Here is a 20,813-nt window from a genome sequence, read left to right on the forward strand (position 1 = left end):
CTTGAGCCCTGCCACTCGATGGGAGAATCAGCAGAACCTGTAGGATCTTATTTGGAATTGACATTCTCTATTGTAATTTTGTTCCTGTTTATTTTTAAATTTTCTTTTTGTTTCACTGGAAAGGAAAGATGATGCTCAGTTTTAAACGTTAAAAGTGTACAAGTTGCTTTGTTACAATAAAACTAAATGTGTACACAAAAAATAAAAAATAAAAAAAAATAAATAAATAAATACCACTCTCCAATTTAAAAAACCAGGACACCTAGGAGAAATGACAATTTCCAGGGCTGAGGCAGGGAAAATACAAGATGAACCTGGAGCATGAACTGGGACACAGAAACCAACCAAAGAAAAGTCCCAATGGCCAAAGCTGGAAAAATTTGAGCAACAAAATAGGTAACATAGCACTGGATTATAACCCAAACTATAAAATAAATATCCATGAGTCAGTGTTTATATAAATAAATGATTGAATGCATACATACATGAAAGGAGAAGAGACAAATCTTCCCCACAGAAAAATTCCAAACAATGTATGTAGACTCCACCCCTCCAGGAGGTAGGGCTTACTTCTCAACTCTCCCATTTCTCCCTGCTATGAACGTGGACTACATATAGTGACTTGACAGAATAGAGAAAGGGCTAAGTAGTATCTCCACAGTGAAGAACCTTGGCAAACACTGCCTTAACCAAGGGATGGCCAGCATCCCCCGTGATGCCATATGGCTATCATGTACACCCATCATGATGCCATGAGAAGGGCGCTTTACCTCTGGGATATTCAATCCCCAAAACCATTCCCCTGGTCTAGTCACGAGAAAAACATCAGACAAACACAGATTGAGGAGCCATCTTACAGGCTACTTGGCTGATACTTCTTGAGACTGCCAAGGTCATAAAAAACAAGGAAAGACTGAGAAGCCATCACAGATCAGAGGAGACTGGGAGATATGATGATGACAAGCAAGACGGGACCCTATACTGGATCCTGGAGCAGAAAAAGGACATACGTGGAAAAGCTAGTGAAATCCAAATACTCCTAAGTCCAATATGCCACAGGAAGACGTCACAACTTAAGATGTTTACAGTGGGGGGAACCAGGTAAAGGGTATACACAACTCTGTACTATCTTCACAACTTTTCATAAATCTAAAATTATTCCAAAATAAAAACTGTCAAAATATATTGAAGACCACACTTGAAAGTCACTACGTCACAAAATGTTAAACCAAGATTTTCATAAAAACTGAAGCTTTGACCATCACATCTCCCTAAAATTAAAATGAGTAATAATTGTAGTTAGAGCAAAATTTGTTTTTGCTTGATCAATAAACAAAATGAATTATCTTTTAAAACATACTTTTATTTCATTTCTTTATCCTTTCAAAATGTCTGGCTTTTTGAATGTTCAGTAATGTACTTAACATATTAACATTGTCATACATTTTATAATTTATAGATAATGAAGCAGACAAATATTTTTGCAGGTCTATGAGGCTAAAGTTTGTCTATTGGTGGTTTAAGGATACGACCAACATGTCATAACAGAAATCAAACCAGAACATCGGGGTCCAGGTTGTGGCTCTGCTGCCTACTAACTGAGTAACTATGTGCAGGTCACTTCTTTCCCTGAGCCTCGTGTTTCCCATTCATGAGGTGAAAGTAGTGATATCACCTACTTTCCAAGTTGTTATGCTGGCTATATGACATCCTGAATGCAAAAGCCTTTACAAACAGTGAAGTTCCCCATAAAGATGACCAGGAAATCAGATTAATAGCAGGTGGGGTGTCCATGGTACTAATGCCGAAAGCTGAAATCCAAGGTCAGGAATGGCACAAAGTGGAGAATTAATTGCCCACTGAAGTAATCTAGCCAACTTTAAAATACGTCCCCCTAGCTCTTCCCTGGGCACTTGAGGTGGCTGGAGTCATGCTTCAACTGATACCCCTTCAGGTCAGTTGGGGCCTTTGGGGCAGCTGAGGTCATGAGGTCACAGAGGCCTGGAGGCTGGACCTCAGATTTTATCTTTTGGTTCAAAATTTTCCTCTCATCCGTTCATTTAGGGGTGTTGGAGCCTGGGGAATGAGTGTTTACACTAACCAAACTTGAGAAAATTGATTTATGAACCAGTAACTCACCTCTCAATTACAATAGCCAATGTGTTTGCCATGGAGAGTGTCATACTTGGCCCACAGATCAGGGCCTGCCTTTCCTTGTAAGTTTGCTTGGAAGATGGAGAATTGTAATGCAAAGAGTGAGATCTTCCTCTAGCTGGAACAACCTGCCACACAAATCTCAACTTCGTGGTGTACAGACAGAAGCTTCCTTTTTCCAGGTTCCCTGGTGACCATCTTTCTGTTGCCAAGACAATGCCCTTCTCCATATTATCCGATTTTCACTGTGGGTGACAATCCAGGGACAAAACATTACTGAGCTGGTGCCTGATCCATCTGAGATCTACAGGGACTTATTAACCCCATCAGCTACGTCTCAGAAGCCCACAGGAGGGCCCTTTCATTCTAAGATGGCTTCAGACCATCTGGACCTGTCTGGGTGAATTTCAATGCCCTCGGTCTTGGAAGCTATTGCTGTTATAATGGTTGTCATTAAAAAAAAAAAAAAAAAGTGCTCAGAGGGTAGTATTTCCCTCATTTGAGTGTCGTCATATCCTCCTCTTGACCTCCCCCTCCAGATGCATCCCGTCTTAAATCTCAGGGCCTTTCTTAAGGCTGTTTGTATTTCCTCCACAATGAGTAAGACATGATGATTGTGTGTGTGTGTGTGTGTGTGTGTGTGTGTGTGTGTGCGCGCGCATTCAGGCACTTCTGTTTCTCTTCTCATTGCTCTTCAGAGATTTGAGCCTGAAACCTACTGCTGAGATTTCCTGCCCAGTGACTTCCTGTGTAAACAAAAACAGCTCTTCAAAATCCCAACAAGGAAATACAAGCCTCTCCTTATGTAGCACAGTCATACCACTCATGCCGCTTGGAGGAAGACAGTAAGAAGCTGGGTGCCCCAACCTGTGGTTATTAAGATTTTCATCACTAAATGTTTTGACCAAAGTTTGGCCTCATTTAAAAAAAAAAAGTCATGAGTGCTGCACAAAACACAACCATCTCTTTCATCTAAGTGTTTTGAAAAGAAAGGCTACAGAAGTTATGGATTCCACTGTCAGAAGGAGACTCCTTTGATAGAGGAATGTTTTTAATTATTTAAATACTTTCACAGCAAGAGCTCACGGTGGGTTGGTTTCCAAAAGTATTACTAGAGTCTCACTGCAGGTAACCATGTAACTTTGTCAGAGGCATTGATTAAACATCCTGGCATGAGGTAAAGTTTCCCTGTGAGAGGGTGCATCCCACATGCAAACACGCAGTGCTGGATATTAGCAGCCATTTATTCACTATGCTTTATTCACTTACGCTTCTGAGTGACTCAAAGTATTACTATATCCTATCCCACCAAGACTTCCAAGGCTGAGGTGGGAGGAGCATAATCCAATCACAAACCTCTGCTAGCTTTTTATCTTTCAAAAGACAGTGAAAGAATAACATCAAAGACAAAGGAGTACTTTCCAATCCATAGGCAATTAGGAGTAGCCTTGAGACTGTATGAAAATAGAATTCACTAGTTCCTCTATTCCTTGGGAAAACACTTTCACTTATAGAGAGATAACTGCTATCCTAAGAATCTTTTTTGACTGCTCTCATTAAAAATAAGCACTGAAAAGACTGTAAATAAGGTTAAAGTGGAACTGGCCGAATTTACTAAGCACTCCTTTTAACTGAGACATACAGGTAAGAACATACACAATTCTCTCTCTCCTTTTCTCCTTTCTTTCCTTCCTGTTTCTCCCTTCCTTTCTTTCTAAGAATATTTAGCACCTACTATGTGTAAGCATTATACTAGATACTCGGGATACAAAGGTAAATAAGAAGTGGTCCTGGGGTGCCTGGGTGGCTCAGTCGGTTGGGCGTCTGCCTTCGGCTCAGGTTGTGATCCCAGGGTCCTGGGATTGAGCCCCGCATCGGGCTCCCTGCTCCATGGGGAGCCTGCTTCTCGCTCTCCCTCTGCTGCTCCCATTGCTTGTGAACTCTCTGTGTGTCAAATAAATGAAATCTTAAAAAAAAAAAAAAAGAAGTGGTCCCCATAGTTCACAGTCTATGGAGGAAGCCAAACAATTAGGTCATTCATTCATTCATTCATTCATCCACACATTCACCCAGCCATTACCTCTTGAGTGCATACTGTGTGTGCCCTGCATTGCAATGACAACAAAATCTCAGTTATCCAGGGATGTAAGTGAATGCTAAGGCCACCTGGGTCAAAAATAAAGGGATGGGGGAAATTCATGTTCTCAATTTTTCTATCTGCCTGTTTGAAATATATAATAATAACACATAAAAATAAGTGTTTTTAAGTGATCCACTCTCTAGGTCTTTGACATAAAAAATTATGATTAAGATAAAAAGTAATGAAATACCCATAAGGCAATAGGAGGCTTCAGCTGAAATAAAACTTAGTAAAATGCTTTGTGTCAAAGATAAAAAAAAGAGAGAGAAAAGATAGTCTGTGCAAAATATGTTTAGAAATCTTTCCATTATTATGTAACTTTCTTGCCAAAAAGATGTTTCACCTCTTAGAACTCTTTTATCTGCCTACTTAGACTTGGAAAAAGATTAATTTTTTAACTCTTCCAAATGAAGAATATCAGTGGTTTTTTAACCATCTGTCAAATATAGGGAGAAGCAACATCCACAGATCAGTGAAGATGGAAATTTCCTAACCAAATATTAAGAAAAACCTTGTATAATTGGTGCCTGGGACTATTAAAAAAATAAAGATACCATCATTTGTAAGTATACCCAACAATGCACATCTTTCATTTTTGTATTTATATGTTATTGTGAGGTATCTTTTTCAGCTGTGATCATCATTAAAATAAAAAATAGAAATAAACTGAATTTAGAACCAGACTTTCAAGTAGTTGTATCATAAGCTGTTAAACCAAAATTTTAAAACATGATGAAAAGTATTTCATGTCTCAGTAAACTCACTGCAAAGATTGCTTAACATTAACAGTGCTTAAAATATCTCATATTAATAATTATTGCTAATTATTAAACATTAAGATATTCTAAAGGGGTATAGAGAAATTTTATAGCCTAAATGCTTATAATAATAAAGAATAAAGGCTGAGAATTAGCAAGCTAAGCATGCTGCTTAAGAAGCAAAAAGAGGAGCAGGAAAAAAAAAGAAAGTAGAGGAAGAAAATAATAAAGATAGCAAAGATACACACTTGTGGTGAGCATAGCATAACATAGTTTTTGAATCACTATTATTGCACACTGAAACTAACGTAACATTGTGTCAACTACGCTTTAATAAAATAAATAAAATAAATACCTGAATACATAAAACAATGAGTTCAGAAAGGTAGATTTTTTTTTTAAAAAAAGGATAGAAATATTAATGGGAGGAAATCCTATACTAAATGAGCATCAACAAATCCAAAAATTGGTTATTTGAAAAGACAAATAAAATTGCCAAACCTTCGGCAAATCTGGGCAAGAAAAAAGATAAAGCATTCATCAATAATGTTAGGAATAGGAAAGGAGACATAACTATAGTTGCAGAAGAGATTTAAAATACTATGTAATAATACTGTGTACAACTTCATGCCAAAGTCATAAGTGAAATACAGAAAGTACTAGAAAAATTTTCATGATCAAAATTGACTCAAGAAAAAATAGAAAATCATAATGGTTTTATATACATTAAAGAAATTGAATTCACAAAGGGAATGGAGTTGATTCAAAATATTTTCTCAGAAAAAATACTAGACCCATTATTTTACTGTTGAGTTCTAACAGACATTCAAGGATTAAACAATTCCAAATTTTACAATATTTTCAGATTACAGAAAAAGAGAGACTAATTCCAAATTCATATCACGATGCTAGCTTAACCTTAATGTCCAAACTTGACCAGGACAATAGGAGAAAGGAAGAATATTGGCTAATCTCAGTCATGGACATAGATGCAAAAACCCTAAACAAAATATTAGCAAACTTGTAGCCAGTAATGTATGAAAAATATAGTATGTTATGACCAAGTTAGATTTATTCAGAATATAAGGTTGCCTCAATGTTAAAAAGTCAAGTAATATGACAGTTTAAAAGAGGAAACCATGTTTTCTTAGAATATGAAGAAAAAGAATTCAATAAAATCCAGTTACCATAGTAGCCAAAGTAAGGAACGAGCCCAAACTATCAATTATACTATCAGTGATATCCACTATCAATGATATCAACTATCAATGATAGCCCAATCTATCAATCGATGAATCAATAAAGATGTGGGATATATAGATATAGATAATGGAATATTACTCAGCCACAAAAAAAGAATGAAATCTTGCCATTTGTAAAGAGGCAGATAGAACTAGAGATTGAAATGAACATAGGGAGAAAAAAAGAGGCAAACCAAGAAACAGACTCTTAACCATAGAGAACATACTGATGGTTACTGGAGGGGAGGTGGGCAGGGGATTGGGCTAAATGGGTAATGGGCACTAAGGAGGGCACTTGTGATGAGCACTGGGTGTTTTATATAAGTGGTGAATCACTAAATTCTACACCTGAATCTAAACTAAACTAAAAAATAAGTAAATGTATTGCTTGTTTAAGGAAAAATAAAAATCCAGTTACCATTCAGAATTATAAAACAAACAACCTAAAAAACTAAAACTAAAAACTAGCAATAGAAGAGAACATTTTTAATCTGTTTAAGGTATACATCCATGGATGAATATAAAAAAAAATGTTAAAGTAGAAAAAGTCACAGGGGTGCCTGGGTGGCTCAGTCGTTAAGCATCTGCCTTTGGCTCAGGTCATGGTTCCAGGATCCTGGGATCGAGCCCCGCATCGGGCTTTCTGCTCGGCAGGAAGCCTGCTTCTCCCTCTCCCACTCCCCCTGCTTGTGTTCCCTCTCTCGCTGTGTCTCTCTCTGTCAAATAAATAAATAAAAATTTCAAAAAAAAGTCTGTTTAAAAAAGAAAAAGTCACAGAACAATATTTCAGTGATTCTATTTAAATTATTTTTACTTTTATGTGATTTTGTTTTTATATGACCATATTTATATGATTCAGTGATTCTATTTCTATGAAAAGTTCACAAGTAGGCAAAGCTAAGCAATACATTGTTTAGAGGTCCAAACTTACATATGGTGAATACACACAGAGCTCTGTGTGGGGGAAACGATTAGCCTCAATTTCAGGACAGAGGGTAACTGGAGGGGAGAGAGAAGAAGCAAAGGACCTCCAAGAAACTGGTAATACTCCTCTCTCTCTAGCTCAATCATGGTTACATGTGTGTTTGCTCTAATATTATTCTACTATTTTTAGTTCTAATATTATACATTATAGAAACATTTTGCATATATAATGTATTTTTTAAGTGGCAAATGGCTTTTCAGTAAATTGCTAATTGAGAACAAGCACTCTGATGACAATGAACAGAAAAAATACTTTTAAATAAATAAATAATACTTTTATTTTTTATTTATTTTTTTAATTTTATTATGTTATGTTAGTCACCATACAATACATCATTAGTTTTTGATGTGGTGATCCACGATCCATTGTTTTCGTATAACACCCAGTGCTCCATGCACTACGTGCCCTCCTTAATACCCATTACCAGGCTAACCAATTACCCCCCCAAAAAAAACTGTTTGTTTCTCAGAGTCCATAGTCTCTCATGGTTCATCTCTCCCTCCAATTTCCCCCCCCTTCATTTTTACCTTCCTTCTCCTAATGTCCTCCATGCTATTCCTTACGTTCCACAAATAAGTGAAACCATATGATAATTGACTTTCTCTGCTTGACTTATTTCACTTAGCATAATGTCCTCCAGTCCCATCCATGTTGATGTAAAAGTTGGGTATTCATCCTTTCTGATGGCTGAGTAATATTCCATTGTATATATGGACCACATCTTTATTCATTCATCTGTTGAAGGGCATCTCGGCTCTTCCCACAGTTTGGCTATTGCGGACATTGCTGCTATGAACATTGGGGTGCATATGGCCCTTCTTTTCACTATATCTGTGTCTTTGGGGTAAATACCCAAGAGTGCAATTGCTGGGTCATAGGGTAACTCTAATAAATAATACTTTTAAATATGGCCAAAGTGCGGGACATCAGATTCACATGGGAATCAAATTTTTCTTATTTCATACTGAACTATTTATAGATGAAATGCCTGGGGATAGCTTCAAAATAACCTGAGGATAGGGGTAATGGTGAAAATATTGACCATGAATTGGTGATCATTGAAGCTGGATGATGAGTGCATGGGGGGGTCATTTATACTATTCTCCCTAGGATCCTGTGATTGCGGGCATGGGGGGGAGGCGGAGGGTGGAAAAATCTCACAGAAAGCAACTGAAACAAATGAGGCTATTTACTGAATATCTGAATGTTCATCATCTCCTGCAATAAAGAATAGAGCAGTAGATTTAAAAGGAAGAGGAACAAAATAAAGGGGGACATGCCAGTTCTTTTTTTTTTTTTTAAGATTTTTTTTTTTTAAGTACTCTCTACACCCAATGTGGGGCTTGAACTCACAACCCTGAGATCAAGAGTTGCATGCTCTACGGACTGAGCCAGCCAGGTGCGCCACCTGCCAGTTCTTTACACATGGAGGAGAGTCTAGTCAGCTAGAACTCATAAAATGTGCAGGCATGAAGGCATAAAAGGTCTAGCCAGGCTGGCAGGGCAGGTGTGAGCAGAGGCGAGATGGTAAGAGCTAGCCCTGGGCAATCCTACACACTGCAAGAGGCTACTTCTCTCGCTGCTGCTGAGGTCCTCCATGATCTTGCCGCAGCCCTGAGTCTTTGGGCTGGTCAGGAGAAGCGCACAAACAGATCGTGACGCGCTATGTGGCCATCAGCCGCTTGAACTGGGTGGTCTACAACACAGAGACCCCTATCTCCCCCAAACTATCACATTCCATGACTCTAAATCTCCTTCCCAGGACCTCAATAGCTTGTGCCTGCCACCCCACTGCCTTCCATGCACGAGTTCCCAGCAGACCTGGCAGGGGCTTACACCGTCCCCAAGCATACCCCCTCCTCACGTTCCCACACGCACATCTAATACTCAACCACTAGTGAACCTGCTGTTCACTTTTCTTGCTTCTACTCCTTTGTACTGTAGGTGTTATTCCCTTGACCGCAAAGTCTTCTGCTCTTCTGTCCTCCTGGACAATTCCTAAGTGCCCTCCTAGAATGCTGGAGTGGGACCTCCTCTAGGAGGCTCTCCCTGACCCACCAGGAGGGGAGCCCTTCCGCCCCTGCTTTAAAGCATCATCCTCGGTGCTATGATTATTTGCAGCACTTCTGGCTCTTCCCACCCTGCTGAACGGCCCTCTGCTGAATAGTCCACAATTGTGGAAAAACTTTTTTTCCTGTCTCTATGACCATCATTCTACATAAGGAAATCACCTCAAAAAAAGCACATGTTTGCTATTTAAAAGATTGTAGAAGGTATCAAAGGAAGATTATTATGCGCACAGAGGGATGTTGTAGTTTAATCCTAGCTTTGTTCTTAATTTTCTGTAATTACATATTGCTGTGATTTAGATGGAGTTAGTGGAGAGAAGTTCCTGCTGAAATCAAGGACTTTGGCTGATGCCTTCCTCACCTGAGTATTTGTCCCTACTCCACATGATATGACTGCTCTTACCAACACCCAAAGCCAGACCAGCCCCCAAATGAGCCAGGCGTGGGGACACAGAGATGGCAGAGAAGGTACTGGGTTTTAGAAACTCACAAAACAAATACCCTGCTTTCAGGGAAAGACATACCTGGTTCAATAAATATTAAACTATTTTTTAAAAAGGCCACCTAGGGGCACCTGGGTTGCTCAGTGGGTTGAGTGGCCGACTCCTGATTTCAGCTGAGGTCATGATCTCAGGGGTCATGCAATCTGGCCCCATATCGGGCTCCACGCTCAGTGCGGAGTTGGCTTGAGCTTTTCTCCCTCTGCCCCTCCCCCCACCAGCTCACATGTGGGCATTCTCTCTCTCAAATAAATAAATAAATCTTTTTTTTTAAAAGGCAACCTAAGTTACATCATGAAATCTATGCTAAACCAAAGCAGGATGCCGTTGAACTGAGTTAGCTTTTCTGCTCCACCTTCAGAACTCCCATGTTATTAATCCTGGGAGAAGGATGGCCGCTAGCTGCAGCCAAACTTGGCAGTTTAAATGTCATATCCACGGTATCTGTTTTTATTTAGTAACATTATATATTTTTATCCAGCACTGTTCTATTTTGCATATGACATTTCAGTGCATGCACAATGTTTCGGACCACATCTAGGTACAGAGGGCAGTCACTTTAATTTATGGGTGATCCCAATTGTCGCTTCCCCCAAACAGCAATGGAATTTTTCAATATCCTCAGAATAAATCCCTCCTCTGGAGCAGTAAACATAATATGACAGTGTGTCAACTATGGATTTGTTTCAAGATTATTTACTTACAATTCAACAACATTGCTGGCCCAGGGAGTGCCCCGTCAGCAAAAGCTGCATTGTTTGAAGTAGCTCAGGGAAACAGCCAGGGTTTCAGAATCCAAAGAATGTAGTTTTCCTAAATACCTCAGGATTACGAGATGCTATAGAACTAATAAATTTGCTCCTTAAAATAGTCCAGAAGGAATCTTTAACTATTCCTACATGTCTGAAAGTTTAGGTTATTGATGGAGACAGAGAATGCAGTTTTGTCCCTTAGGCTCACATAACAAGTGTCATGGGTAACTTCCCCCTCCGCTTTTCTCCTCGTGATTATTTTTAAAAGGATAAATTCCAAAGGTAGATAATCTTTTGGAAGAGAAGGCACTAATGATGAAATGAAGAGAGATGATCTGCAAGAGCCCACTTCAGTGCAACCTTTTAAGCAGCAAATGTTTACCCAGTGCTGATCACTATTTCCCAGGTTGGTGGGCGGGGTGAGCTCACCCACTAAGGGGGTAACTTGGATCGCACTCTGTAGGCATACCTGTCAGGTAATGTAGTCACAGAATGAAAGGAGTTATCACTATCACCATTTTACAAATGAAGACATTTAGGCCCAGAAGACTGAAGCAACCTGCTTAAGTTCACATAGAAAATGGGTCAAAAGAATGCAGACAAAATCTCGGGTCCCTTAGTCCAGTGGTCATAACCCCTGGTATCCTATCTGGGTTGTATTTACTTGTGCAAAGTCACATCTGTCTAACTGAAAGAAATATGCAGTGAATCATGTGCAGAGACTTCCTCCACAGTAATGGACTTTAACTGGGAGCATGGCAGCCCACGATAAAGAATTCACTTTGGGGCACCTGGGTGGCGCAGTCAGTTGGGCATCCAGCTCTTGGTTTTGGCTCAGGTCTGATCTCGGGGTGGCGGGGTCGAGCCTATATGGGGCTCCACACTCAGCACAGAGTCTGCTTGAGACTCTTTTTCCCTCTGCCTCTGCCCCTCCCCACTGTACTCATACACACACTCTCTCTCTCTTTTTCTAAAATAAATAAATAAAGCTTAAAAAAAAAAAAAGAATTCACTTCTCCGTCTGCCTGGCAGCTACGTGAGGCCAATTGAGTGTGAGCAGATGGGATGTGGGCCACTTCTGGGTCCTTGTGTACTCCCCTCTCTCAGCCTGGGCTCCCCTGAGAGTAGAGTCTGAAGCTGAAGCTTGACTGCAGATTTATTTGGGAAGTGATTCCAGGGAGCAGGAGTGAAGGTGACAAGAGCAAGTGTGACGAGGAAGGAAGGAAAGTCAACGCAAGAATATGTCACAGAGGGCTTCTGGGTGGCTCAGTCGTTAAGCGTCTGCCTTCGGCTCAGGTCCTGATCCCAGGGTCCTGGGATCGAGCCCTACATCAGGCTCCCTGCTCAGCGGGAAGCCTGCTTCTCCCTCTCCCACTCCCCCTGCTTGTGTTCCCTCTCTCACTGTGTCTCTCTCTGTCAAATAAATAAATAAAATCTTAAAAAAAAAAAAAAGAATATGTCACAGAGCTGGCCACTATTACAGGTGACCGGCGCTCAATCCCATAGTACCTTCTAAGGGGGAGACACAAGGGGAGAGATCCACCAGTGCTTGTCCACCATTCGTCAAGGGGTTAACTCTCACACCCCACTGGCTTGTACTTGCCAGGATGTCCGAGAAGCTCCAGAACAGAAAGTGAGAGGCTTGGGCGGAGGTGAGCACTACCAGGTTGTACCTGTGCAAACTGGCAAATCCGGGGCAGCTGTGTGCACCAGAGGAGCGGTTAGGTAGAGCGGAGAGGATTTGTTTCTCAAAAGGAGCTCGACACATCTCCCTTCCTGCTGGCTAAGACGCTGCACATGGGGAGCCCTCTTAGACTGTGTAACAAGGGCAAACCACCTAGGAGGGCCAGAGCAATAATACCGAAGGGGCTTGGTGTCCTGGGACCATCTGAGTAGCCAGGTGAGCTGGGACCAAGCAAAAGAGAGAAATAAATCTCGTTTATTTAGCAACTGTTATTTTAGAAACTAATAAAAAGTAAGCCTGATAATCAAAAGTTATAAATATGAAACTGGAGAGATCTGAATAAAATATTTGGGTGTTAGTAAACAGGTAACAGAGCCAGGGGCTACATGACAATCACCTTAAAAATTTCACCATCATGTGGCTCAGTCCCTGACACCAAATCACATGGATTATCTCACTTACCCACCACTGCAGTCCTGTGAGTTAACTGCTTTTCCAACCCCATTTCATAGGAATTTGGAGCTTAGCTTGCCTGAGGTCATGTACCTAGGAGTGGTCATGCTGGTATCCCAGGGCAGGCACCCAGGGCTCTGAGCTCACCACACTGCTGCCCTGTGCACATGGGCCATCTGGTCACCACTGACAGAATTTAGACAATTTGTCTCAGACTAAAATGTAACCTATAGATGCAGTGTGTCTGGCTTCTCCTCATTGGGGCTGCCATAGAGTCCAGGAGAGGTGGATAACCACAGTCATTCGGAGGAGAGAGATCTCTCTGCTGGTGAGTTGTTTTTCACTAAGCTAAAGAATACAATTCTGAACATGTTCTTAATCTTCTTCCATTTATCTGGACATTAATCCTTGCCTTGTAAATTTCTGGAGTTCCCCCATGCTAAATTCAAATATATTTGCTTTGTGTATTCTAAATTAATCCCTAACAAACCAGGAATTCTAAAGTGCCCTTTCCTTTGTTTTGAACAATATGTAAGATAAAATGTCTAGTTTATGCCTTAATGTCTAAAAGTTGACTGCTAGGAAATCAGGATGTTCACACTTTTTAAGCAGAAAGAAAGGCTAAATAATGATCACTTTCTTAGAATTTACTAAATACTCAGGATTTTGATAAATTCACATAGACAGATCTGTGGTAAGATATGAATCCTCCCCATCTTTTTCAACCCAACTTGGTAGATGATCTGAAGTTTAAGTTTATGTCTAAAAGCTAATGTGTATCCTCTTTCTCCCCTTGACTTGTTCCCCTCTTTTATCCTTACGTTGTTGTTGTTTTTTTTAATCCTTAAGTTATTTTTCAAAGTGCCTGTTGAAACTGTTCTTAGAGGATGTGGGGAGCTTTAAAATTAACCAACTGTGGACTCACACTAATGCAATGGGGCCTGAAATCACCCTGGCAGGCAAACACTTTGTATGAGGTGCAACTGAAAACAATACCACAAGTAAATGACCCAGTTTCCATCCTAAGCTTTATCCCATGCACAGCATTCTGAGCAAAAGGAACCCTGGCTGGTGCCAAGGGAAAAAAAACAAAAACAAAAGGACACGGATTTCAGATAAGAATGATCCAGAAACCAAAGGAATTTGGAAAGGACTTTGTAGATGCAAAGTAGCAAATGCGGAACATCACGGAAAGTAGAGGGACAGCAATTCCCGGTGGTGAACCCACTGAGTTTCAAAAGATGTTTAACCAGCATCTAAATGAAAAACCTCCATGGGGATGGTCAGTTGCCAACTGGAATGGATGAGAAGACATCATCTCCTCCTGCCCTAATTTGTACCCACTTTCCCATTTAGAGGCTTAGCAGGAGGGAGCTGTAATATGATTACTTGTTGATGAAGGGATTCCTCACATGACCTACTGGTTTCCTTTGATGCTTTGTTTGCTGACACACTGCTAAACTTTGAAATGCAGAGCAACTGTAATTGAGTTCAGAAGCTTATTTTAAAATGTATATTGCAGTCATAGAACTGATTCTTATTATCTACTACTCGAAATTTTTGAAAAATGTCTTTTTCACAAAAGCATTACATTTCCTTCTACTGTCAATTTCATTTAGTTTCCCCAATTTCCAATGAGTTGGGGAGCAGACTTCTGAAAACGTGGCTGTTGTGGCCTCTATGGGAAAGGGTCCCAGTCCCAGCTATTCTGCTCCCACACTGTGCCTTGCACAGGACCTCAGGGCTGGCCTCTAAAAGTGGACCTGGATGGGTCTCACTGCCAAACACAGGGGCCTCTAGGCCAAAGGGGTGCTGGTGGATAAGGACACAGAGACACGGCAAGCAGAGAGGGCTCCTCCTCTCCAAGCTGGTTCAGGGGAGAAAATCAAACAGATTAGCACTCCATCTGTAGCAGGTCACTTTCCCCTACTGGGCTGGCTCATAGCATGGTCTGTCCTTCAGTAACGATCTTTATGCTGTACTCAAGGAACTAGGCATGAATGGGCTTTGAGCTAGGATTCAATTTTCCCTCTCTCTGTCCTTTTCTCTGAAAAGCATCCTTAGTACATGAACCCCAGCAGAAGAAGTGGCCAGTACAAGGCCTGGATGAACAACATGCAGTCGAAAGGCCAAGTTCTGCCTGACCTGTTTTCCGCAAGACCTGTTTTCTTGGGCCTGTGCAGTCATTTCATTTGTTCTGTTTTTAAATTTGAATTTCAATGTCTTTTAAAAGGGCACAAACTCTCCAGGTCACTGCTAATCCCTAAATACACCCTGAACATGCAGCCCACTTGGCTCATCTTGTGTTACGAACACCCCTGTGGGCTTTTGACCTTTCTATCCCTGGTAAGCAGAAAATTCTCCTCGGTTAACAGCCTCGGAGCCAGTTTAGATGCTGATGTCTCAGGGGCCTTGGAGAATAAAAGAAGGTGGATCAAAGGGTAAATCAATAGCTTAGTCTAGGAGATATTTTAAAAATCCAAGCAAGCCACTTCCAGGCCTCTTGGTTCTGCATTTTCTGTCATTTGCCCGCACTTGTGGGCCCTCTTCAGACAGCAGGGTAGTATGACTGCTGGCTCATAAATCCCGTGAGGTTCTGCTTTGAGTTTATATCAACATAGATTGTATCTTTTCTCAGCTTGTTTCCATCAAAGCAATGCTTAAGTTGGACTGATCTGGGCTCTGGGAAGAGAGGGCAGTCATTCTTTCATTGGATGCATTTAATTTCACTCCACCTCTCAAGTTCAAATGCTCTGGACATTCATTTATCTTCCTTCCTCTCCTCCCCACACTTTTCCTTCCTCCTCCTGTTTTTTTTCTTCCAAATCCAAATGATGTATAAGTGGAGTGGATCTTCATTGGGAGCGGAAGGGAAACACTGTCAATCTTTATTTTTTCCATCTCAAGCTCTACATTAGATCCTCCATCCAAGTTTGCTAAAACACATAAGGTTCTCCTCTCCCCTGCTCACGTCCTTGGGGTATACTTAAAGTCACAAAATAAGTACAGTGCATTTTCTTCGAGGGAATCAAATTTGCTTGATGGTCAATCATTTAAAACCATAATAGAATTGGCAAATGTGCTATGAAGCAAAAAGCAAAATCCTTTTTTTTAAAGATAAAATACGGAATTATAAAGACCTTTCATGCTTGGTGTAGGCTTCTTCCAAATGTTTCCCTGGATCCCAAAGAAGTGCTTTATACCTCCTTTGCTATTAGGAGTATTTGGATGAAAGTTTGAGAAGCAGTGTGAGATTCTGGTAAACTTTTCTAAAACACAGTCTGATTTTATATCTGAGAGGAGTATTTCTTTATTTCTGGGGTTCATGAAATGAGCAATTATGTAGCCTTTGGCTGGACACTTAATTCTATTCCTGGGCTTGCCAAAAAGGCTTGGGTTGAGTCACTGGACTGGACTTCATAGTCTCATTCAGAGACCACCGGGATTGTAAAACTCTTGCTGCTGAGGCCATTTCTTGTAAATGGCTCCACGTATTCAAGAATAAATAGTGTAGTTCTGTTACTGTTGGTTTGGGAATCACCCATCCACCACACTGGCACAGTTGTCCTGCTTATGCACAAGTGTCAAACATTTGCATTTTCTCTGGTCTGCATTTGTTGGAAAGTAAATAGGCAGCAATAAAGAAACTTTATTGTGCATGTTTTCTGCCTTGGGTGGCACCTGGAATTTGCTGAATTTGCTGAGTGCAACTTAAATTTTAAAAGACTCCTGAGCTTCACCTTTTTTCATGCCATGCAGGTCAAATGGAAAACCAAATAATTAGAATAAGCAAGCTGCATGGGTCCTTTCTCTTGGTCTTGACTAACTCCAGACCCTGTTGTGGAATTCCGGCACCTCTTTTTTTTACCCCCTTCCAGCTGTTAAGCTTCCATGACCATTCCATTAAACAAGCATCTCCTCTCCCCCTCTCAGAAAATTGACAACTGATTTAGCGTATTACCTAGGACATTATAGTACAAAAGCTTTAAGGGCAAAAGCAAAACAAAACCAAACCACTCTTATCCATTGATTTTCCAGGACATCTCATTTACTTTATGTTGGTCTCATTAGAACTTAAAACGTGACTTGAAGGCAATGAAGCTGATTTTCATAAGCACTATATAGACTCTCACTAATGACAACTGAAAGCACTTTGCCCAGACTACTTCTCACTACCTTGTACCACGAGCTGAAAGCAAGGAATGGAATGAGGCAGAATGGAAAAATAAATGTAAATACCAGGCATATTGCTCTTTTTCTCATTGGCTTACCCCAGAATGAGACCCCATCTGAGATCCTAGAAAATCCTGTTAAATCTTTCTAGGCAAGATGCTTAATTATTGATACATTTAGGGAAGAAAAGCAGGATCATATATTCCCAGTGATACTACATCTTGGTAATAATCTCAATTTTTAGAGAAGGCAGCATGCTGTGGTGAACAAAGCCTCAGCATTGGACTCAGACAGGCCAAGGTTTAAAATCCCAGAGCCACCATTTATTGGCTGTGTACCACTGGATATGTTACCGACCTCTCCTGGGCCTCATTTTTCTTCATTGCAGAGTGGGGAAATGATGGCAGGGATTTAATGAGACCAAATGCAAGGAGCAAGCGCAATGCTAGGCATACAATCCATGTAAGTTTCCCTTCCCTTTTTAAATCAGATTACAGATTATGAATATAAAGTAACTCCCCACCAACAGCTGACTCTGGCTGAGGGCACTGTTTTCTATGAAGGGTGCTCTTGGTGGCCCCTAGTTGTGACTGCTGATTGCACACATCTGGAAACTATGACAACCGTTTTGCTTTGAGCTCAGCTTGGCCCAAATGTAGCTCTATATAAGGCAGCTTCTATCCTTCAATTTTTCCCAACACATCATAGCTTGGCTTGAATTTGGGCAGAGGAGCGGATGTCAAAAGAAATGCACAATGTCTAGGAAAAATCCAGATTCAACTAACAATTACCCAGCCCTGTTTGGTCCCCACTAGGGAACAATTCCTGGAGTAGCTCACTGAACATGCACAGGAGCCCTATTAGGAAGCTATATTATTATGTCTACTCTGCAAATGTCTCAACTGAGTCTGGGAGGTTAAGTGACTTTCTCGAATCACAGAGATAACAAGGCATGGGGTTGGGATAAGATCCCAGGCTTTTTGACCTGGTTAAGAAAACAGGAGGATTTGCAGTGTTGAAAGATGGGCAATGGCAGTGTCTACTTGCCAAGTCTACTTTGGGTTGACACTGTGACAAGTGCTGGGAGGCAAGAGGTGGGAGGTGCCAGAGGTAAGTTACCCTGACTTTTAGAAACCCTATACTCAGGCCCTCTGTCCATTATGTCACATATCAATTGGGGCAGGTAGTAAGATCTAGCTATTAAACAGATCATGTAAACAATATCTGCTCACTAATTTAAAAAAACAAAACAAAACACTGAATTTGTAAAACACTCCCAGCATAATTTAATCTGGGGGGGAGGTTGTTGGTTTTATTTGGACAATTCAGAAGTATTTTAAAACCAATAGTAACTCTCATTCACTTAGTCAACAAATATTTATTAATCTACCTACTATGTGTCAAGCACTGTTCTAGATACTGGGGATATAAAAACTCTTCAATAAAAACTTTTGAAAGTGCCTTCTTTGTAACTGATCAAGTACTAATAAGTTGAGGTTTGCAGGGGAAAAGAATGCTAAAATGTCAGATCTTCAAAATATATTTAAAGAAACACACAGCAATTTTAAAAGCAATTCCTTTTATGGGCCTACTTGATGACTCTTTCCTTTCTTTTCACTTAAAAACCTCCCATTTTTCTCTTGCTCCTTTGTTCTCAGGAGGCAATTTTTAGTCCCAACATGTACTGCATCATACGCTCCCATTTCCACTGCCAAAGCAGGGCTATGAGAGTGGGGATTTCAGCACAGCCCCAACTAGATGATAAACAGTGAGAGTAATAATATGCTGCTAGAGTCTTTAAAAAAATACCAGAAAGTAGTATTTCAACCCCTTTCCAAACGAAAAGCCTAGTGAATGAAATTAAGACTGTTATTCGAGTGTAATTACACTGAGTATGTAAAATTGAAACACTGAAAGTAAATCATACATTTGGATATTACATTTCATATTTCGGCATATGCTGAATAAGCCAGTGAAGTTTTATTATTGTTGAGTGTAATGTCAGAAGACAAACTTCTACAAATTTTATACATAACTTTTTCCATTTTATCTGTTTTCCATTTATGTCAAGTTGAACACATGCTGTGCCTTAATATTCTCTCTCCTTCTTCCCCACATTTAATGCCAAGGGATCAAGCTCCATCTTGATTATCCTAAATTTAGCCTTAGGTAACTTCAGACTAAGAGGAGGCTTTTTGTTTTGTTTTTAACTCCAAGAGGGTTTTTTTTTTTTTTTTTTGCTTGTTTGTTTTAATCTGTATAGAAGAGGAGAGAAGAAGGACTTCCAAATAACCCTATAAACCTGGTCCTCTGGATGCTGGCAAATGGCCTGGACAGAACAGCAAGAGGCAAACATTATGGAAGACAACTGTGGCTACAGTCACTTCTTGCCAACCCACGTCTCAGCTCGTGTAAACTGGGTGATAATCGAGGGAACCGTGGATTATAACATCAATAAAATCTCGTAGACATGGCGGGCTTAGTGAGGCAGGTCTCACTGGGAGAGCACGAGGGAAAGCTTTGGAAATGAATGGGGAGAGGCCGTGCGCATGCGCTCCAGGTGAGGTCACCCCGCGCAAGCACTGCGGCTGCGGTGCACCGTTAAAGGTAACAACCAACAAAGGAATATGGCTTCCAGCTTTAAGAAGTCAAATGTGGCCTCTACCAGCCAGAAAAGAAAGGTGGGCCCTAAGCCTGAACTCACTGAAGATCAGAAGCAAGAAGTTCGCGAAGCATTTGACCTCTTCGATGCTGACGGAAGTGGGACCATCGACGTGAAGGAGCTGAAGGTGGCCATGAGAGCGCTGGGCTTTGAACCCAGGAAGGAAGAGATGAAGAAGATAATCTCCGAGGTGGACAAGGAAGGCACAGGGAAAATCAGCTTCAATGACTTTTTGGCTGTAATGACTCAGAAGATGGCCGAGAAAGACACCAAAGAAGAAATCCTGAAGGCTTTCAGGCTCTTTGATGATGATGAAACTGGGAAGATCTCTTTCAAAAACCTAAAGCGCGTGGCCAACGAGTTAGGGGAAAACCTCACCGACGAGGAGCTGCAGGAAATGATAGATGAAGCCGATCGAGATGGAGATGGTGAAGTGAACGAGGAAGAATTTCTTCGGATCATGAAAAAGACCAACTTGTATTAAAGTCGCTTTCTTCCGCAGGCATGTGTAGAGAAGTCGAGTGACTTGCTGGGTTCCCTGCTTCCATTTTGTGAAACCTTGAGTTAGAGGACAGCACTATCCTCTTACCCCCAATTTGTTTAGATATTTCTATTTCCAGATCTCTGGCTCAATTATAGAATTTTAAAGATGTTTTTAATGTGAGTTTTGGTTTTTAATTCTCAAAAGCAGACCTGGAGTACATTAGGTTGAATAAAGACCCGATGCTTCAGTCCCCTCGCTCACCTGCCCTGCTTTGGTGGACAACCATTGAACTGAAGGAAGGTAGGCTGGCTTCTTGGGACAAACAGCCATGCGATTCCCTTGTCACTTCTTTGGTGGTCTTATATTATCTTGCTTCACATATTATTCCTTAAATTCAAGTCATTATTTTAGCATGATGAGGTGGAATTGGCCAGCGGGTCATCCTAGCCATTACTTTTCATTTAACCAAATATTGGTTTGAAGGAGGACAGTGCAGCCACTTACACTTACTAGGCTCAGGAAAGGTGCTGTTCTAAAGTATAAGCTTGTAGTTGGGTGGCGGTAAATTTTGCAGTGTTGTCTATTCTCTGACTACATCCATACAAATGATTCTTCTTTTGTGTATAACTCATCCACTGTATATTATCCAGGGCCAGATGTATACCAGGGCTACAAAATAAAATTTAATTTAATATTGGCCCAACCAAAGAATAATTTGCTTAAGAGATTAAGCTAAAAATGATTTTGAGTAAATATCT

At 40.7% G+C, this 20,813-nt stretch overlaps 1 protein-coding gene across 1 annotated transcript; it reads left to right on the forward strand.

Annotated features, from left to right (window-relative positions):
• Positions 1-19,179: 19,179 nt before the first annotated feature.
• On the forward strand, positions 19,180-20,140 carry CETN1 (centrin 1). The gene has a single exon (XM_006727786.3). It carries the CDS (start codon positions 19,537-19,539, stop codon positions 20,053-20,055), a length of 519 nt encoding a protein of 172 aa, XP_006727849.1. The 5' UTR covers positions 19,180-19,536; the 3' UTR covers positions 20,056-20,140.
• The last annotated feature ends 673 nt before the right edge of the window (positions 20,141-20,813 follow it).

The sequence above is a fragment of the Leptonychotes weddellii genome, chromosome 13, assembly GCF_054177405.1.
Source record: "Leptonychotes weddellii isolate Sample4059 chromosome 13, ASM5417740v2, whole genome shotgun sequence".
Classification (NCBI taxonomy): domain Eukaryota; kingdom Metazoa; phylum Chordata; class Mammalia; order Carnivora; family Phocidae; genus Leptonychotes; species Leptonychotes weddellii.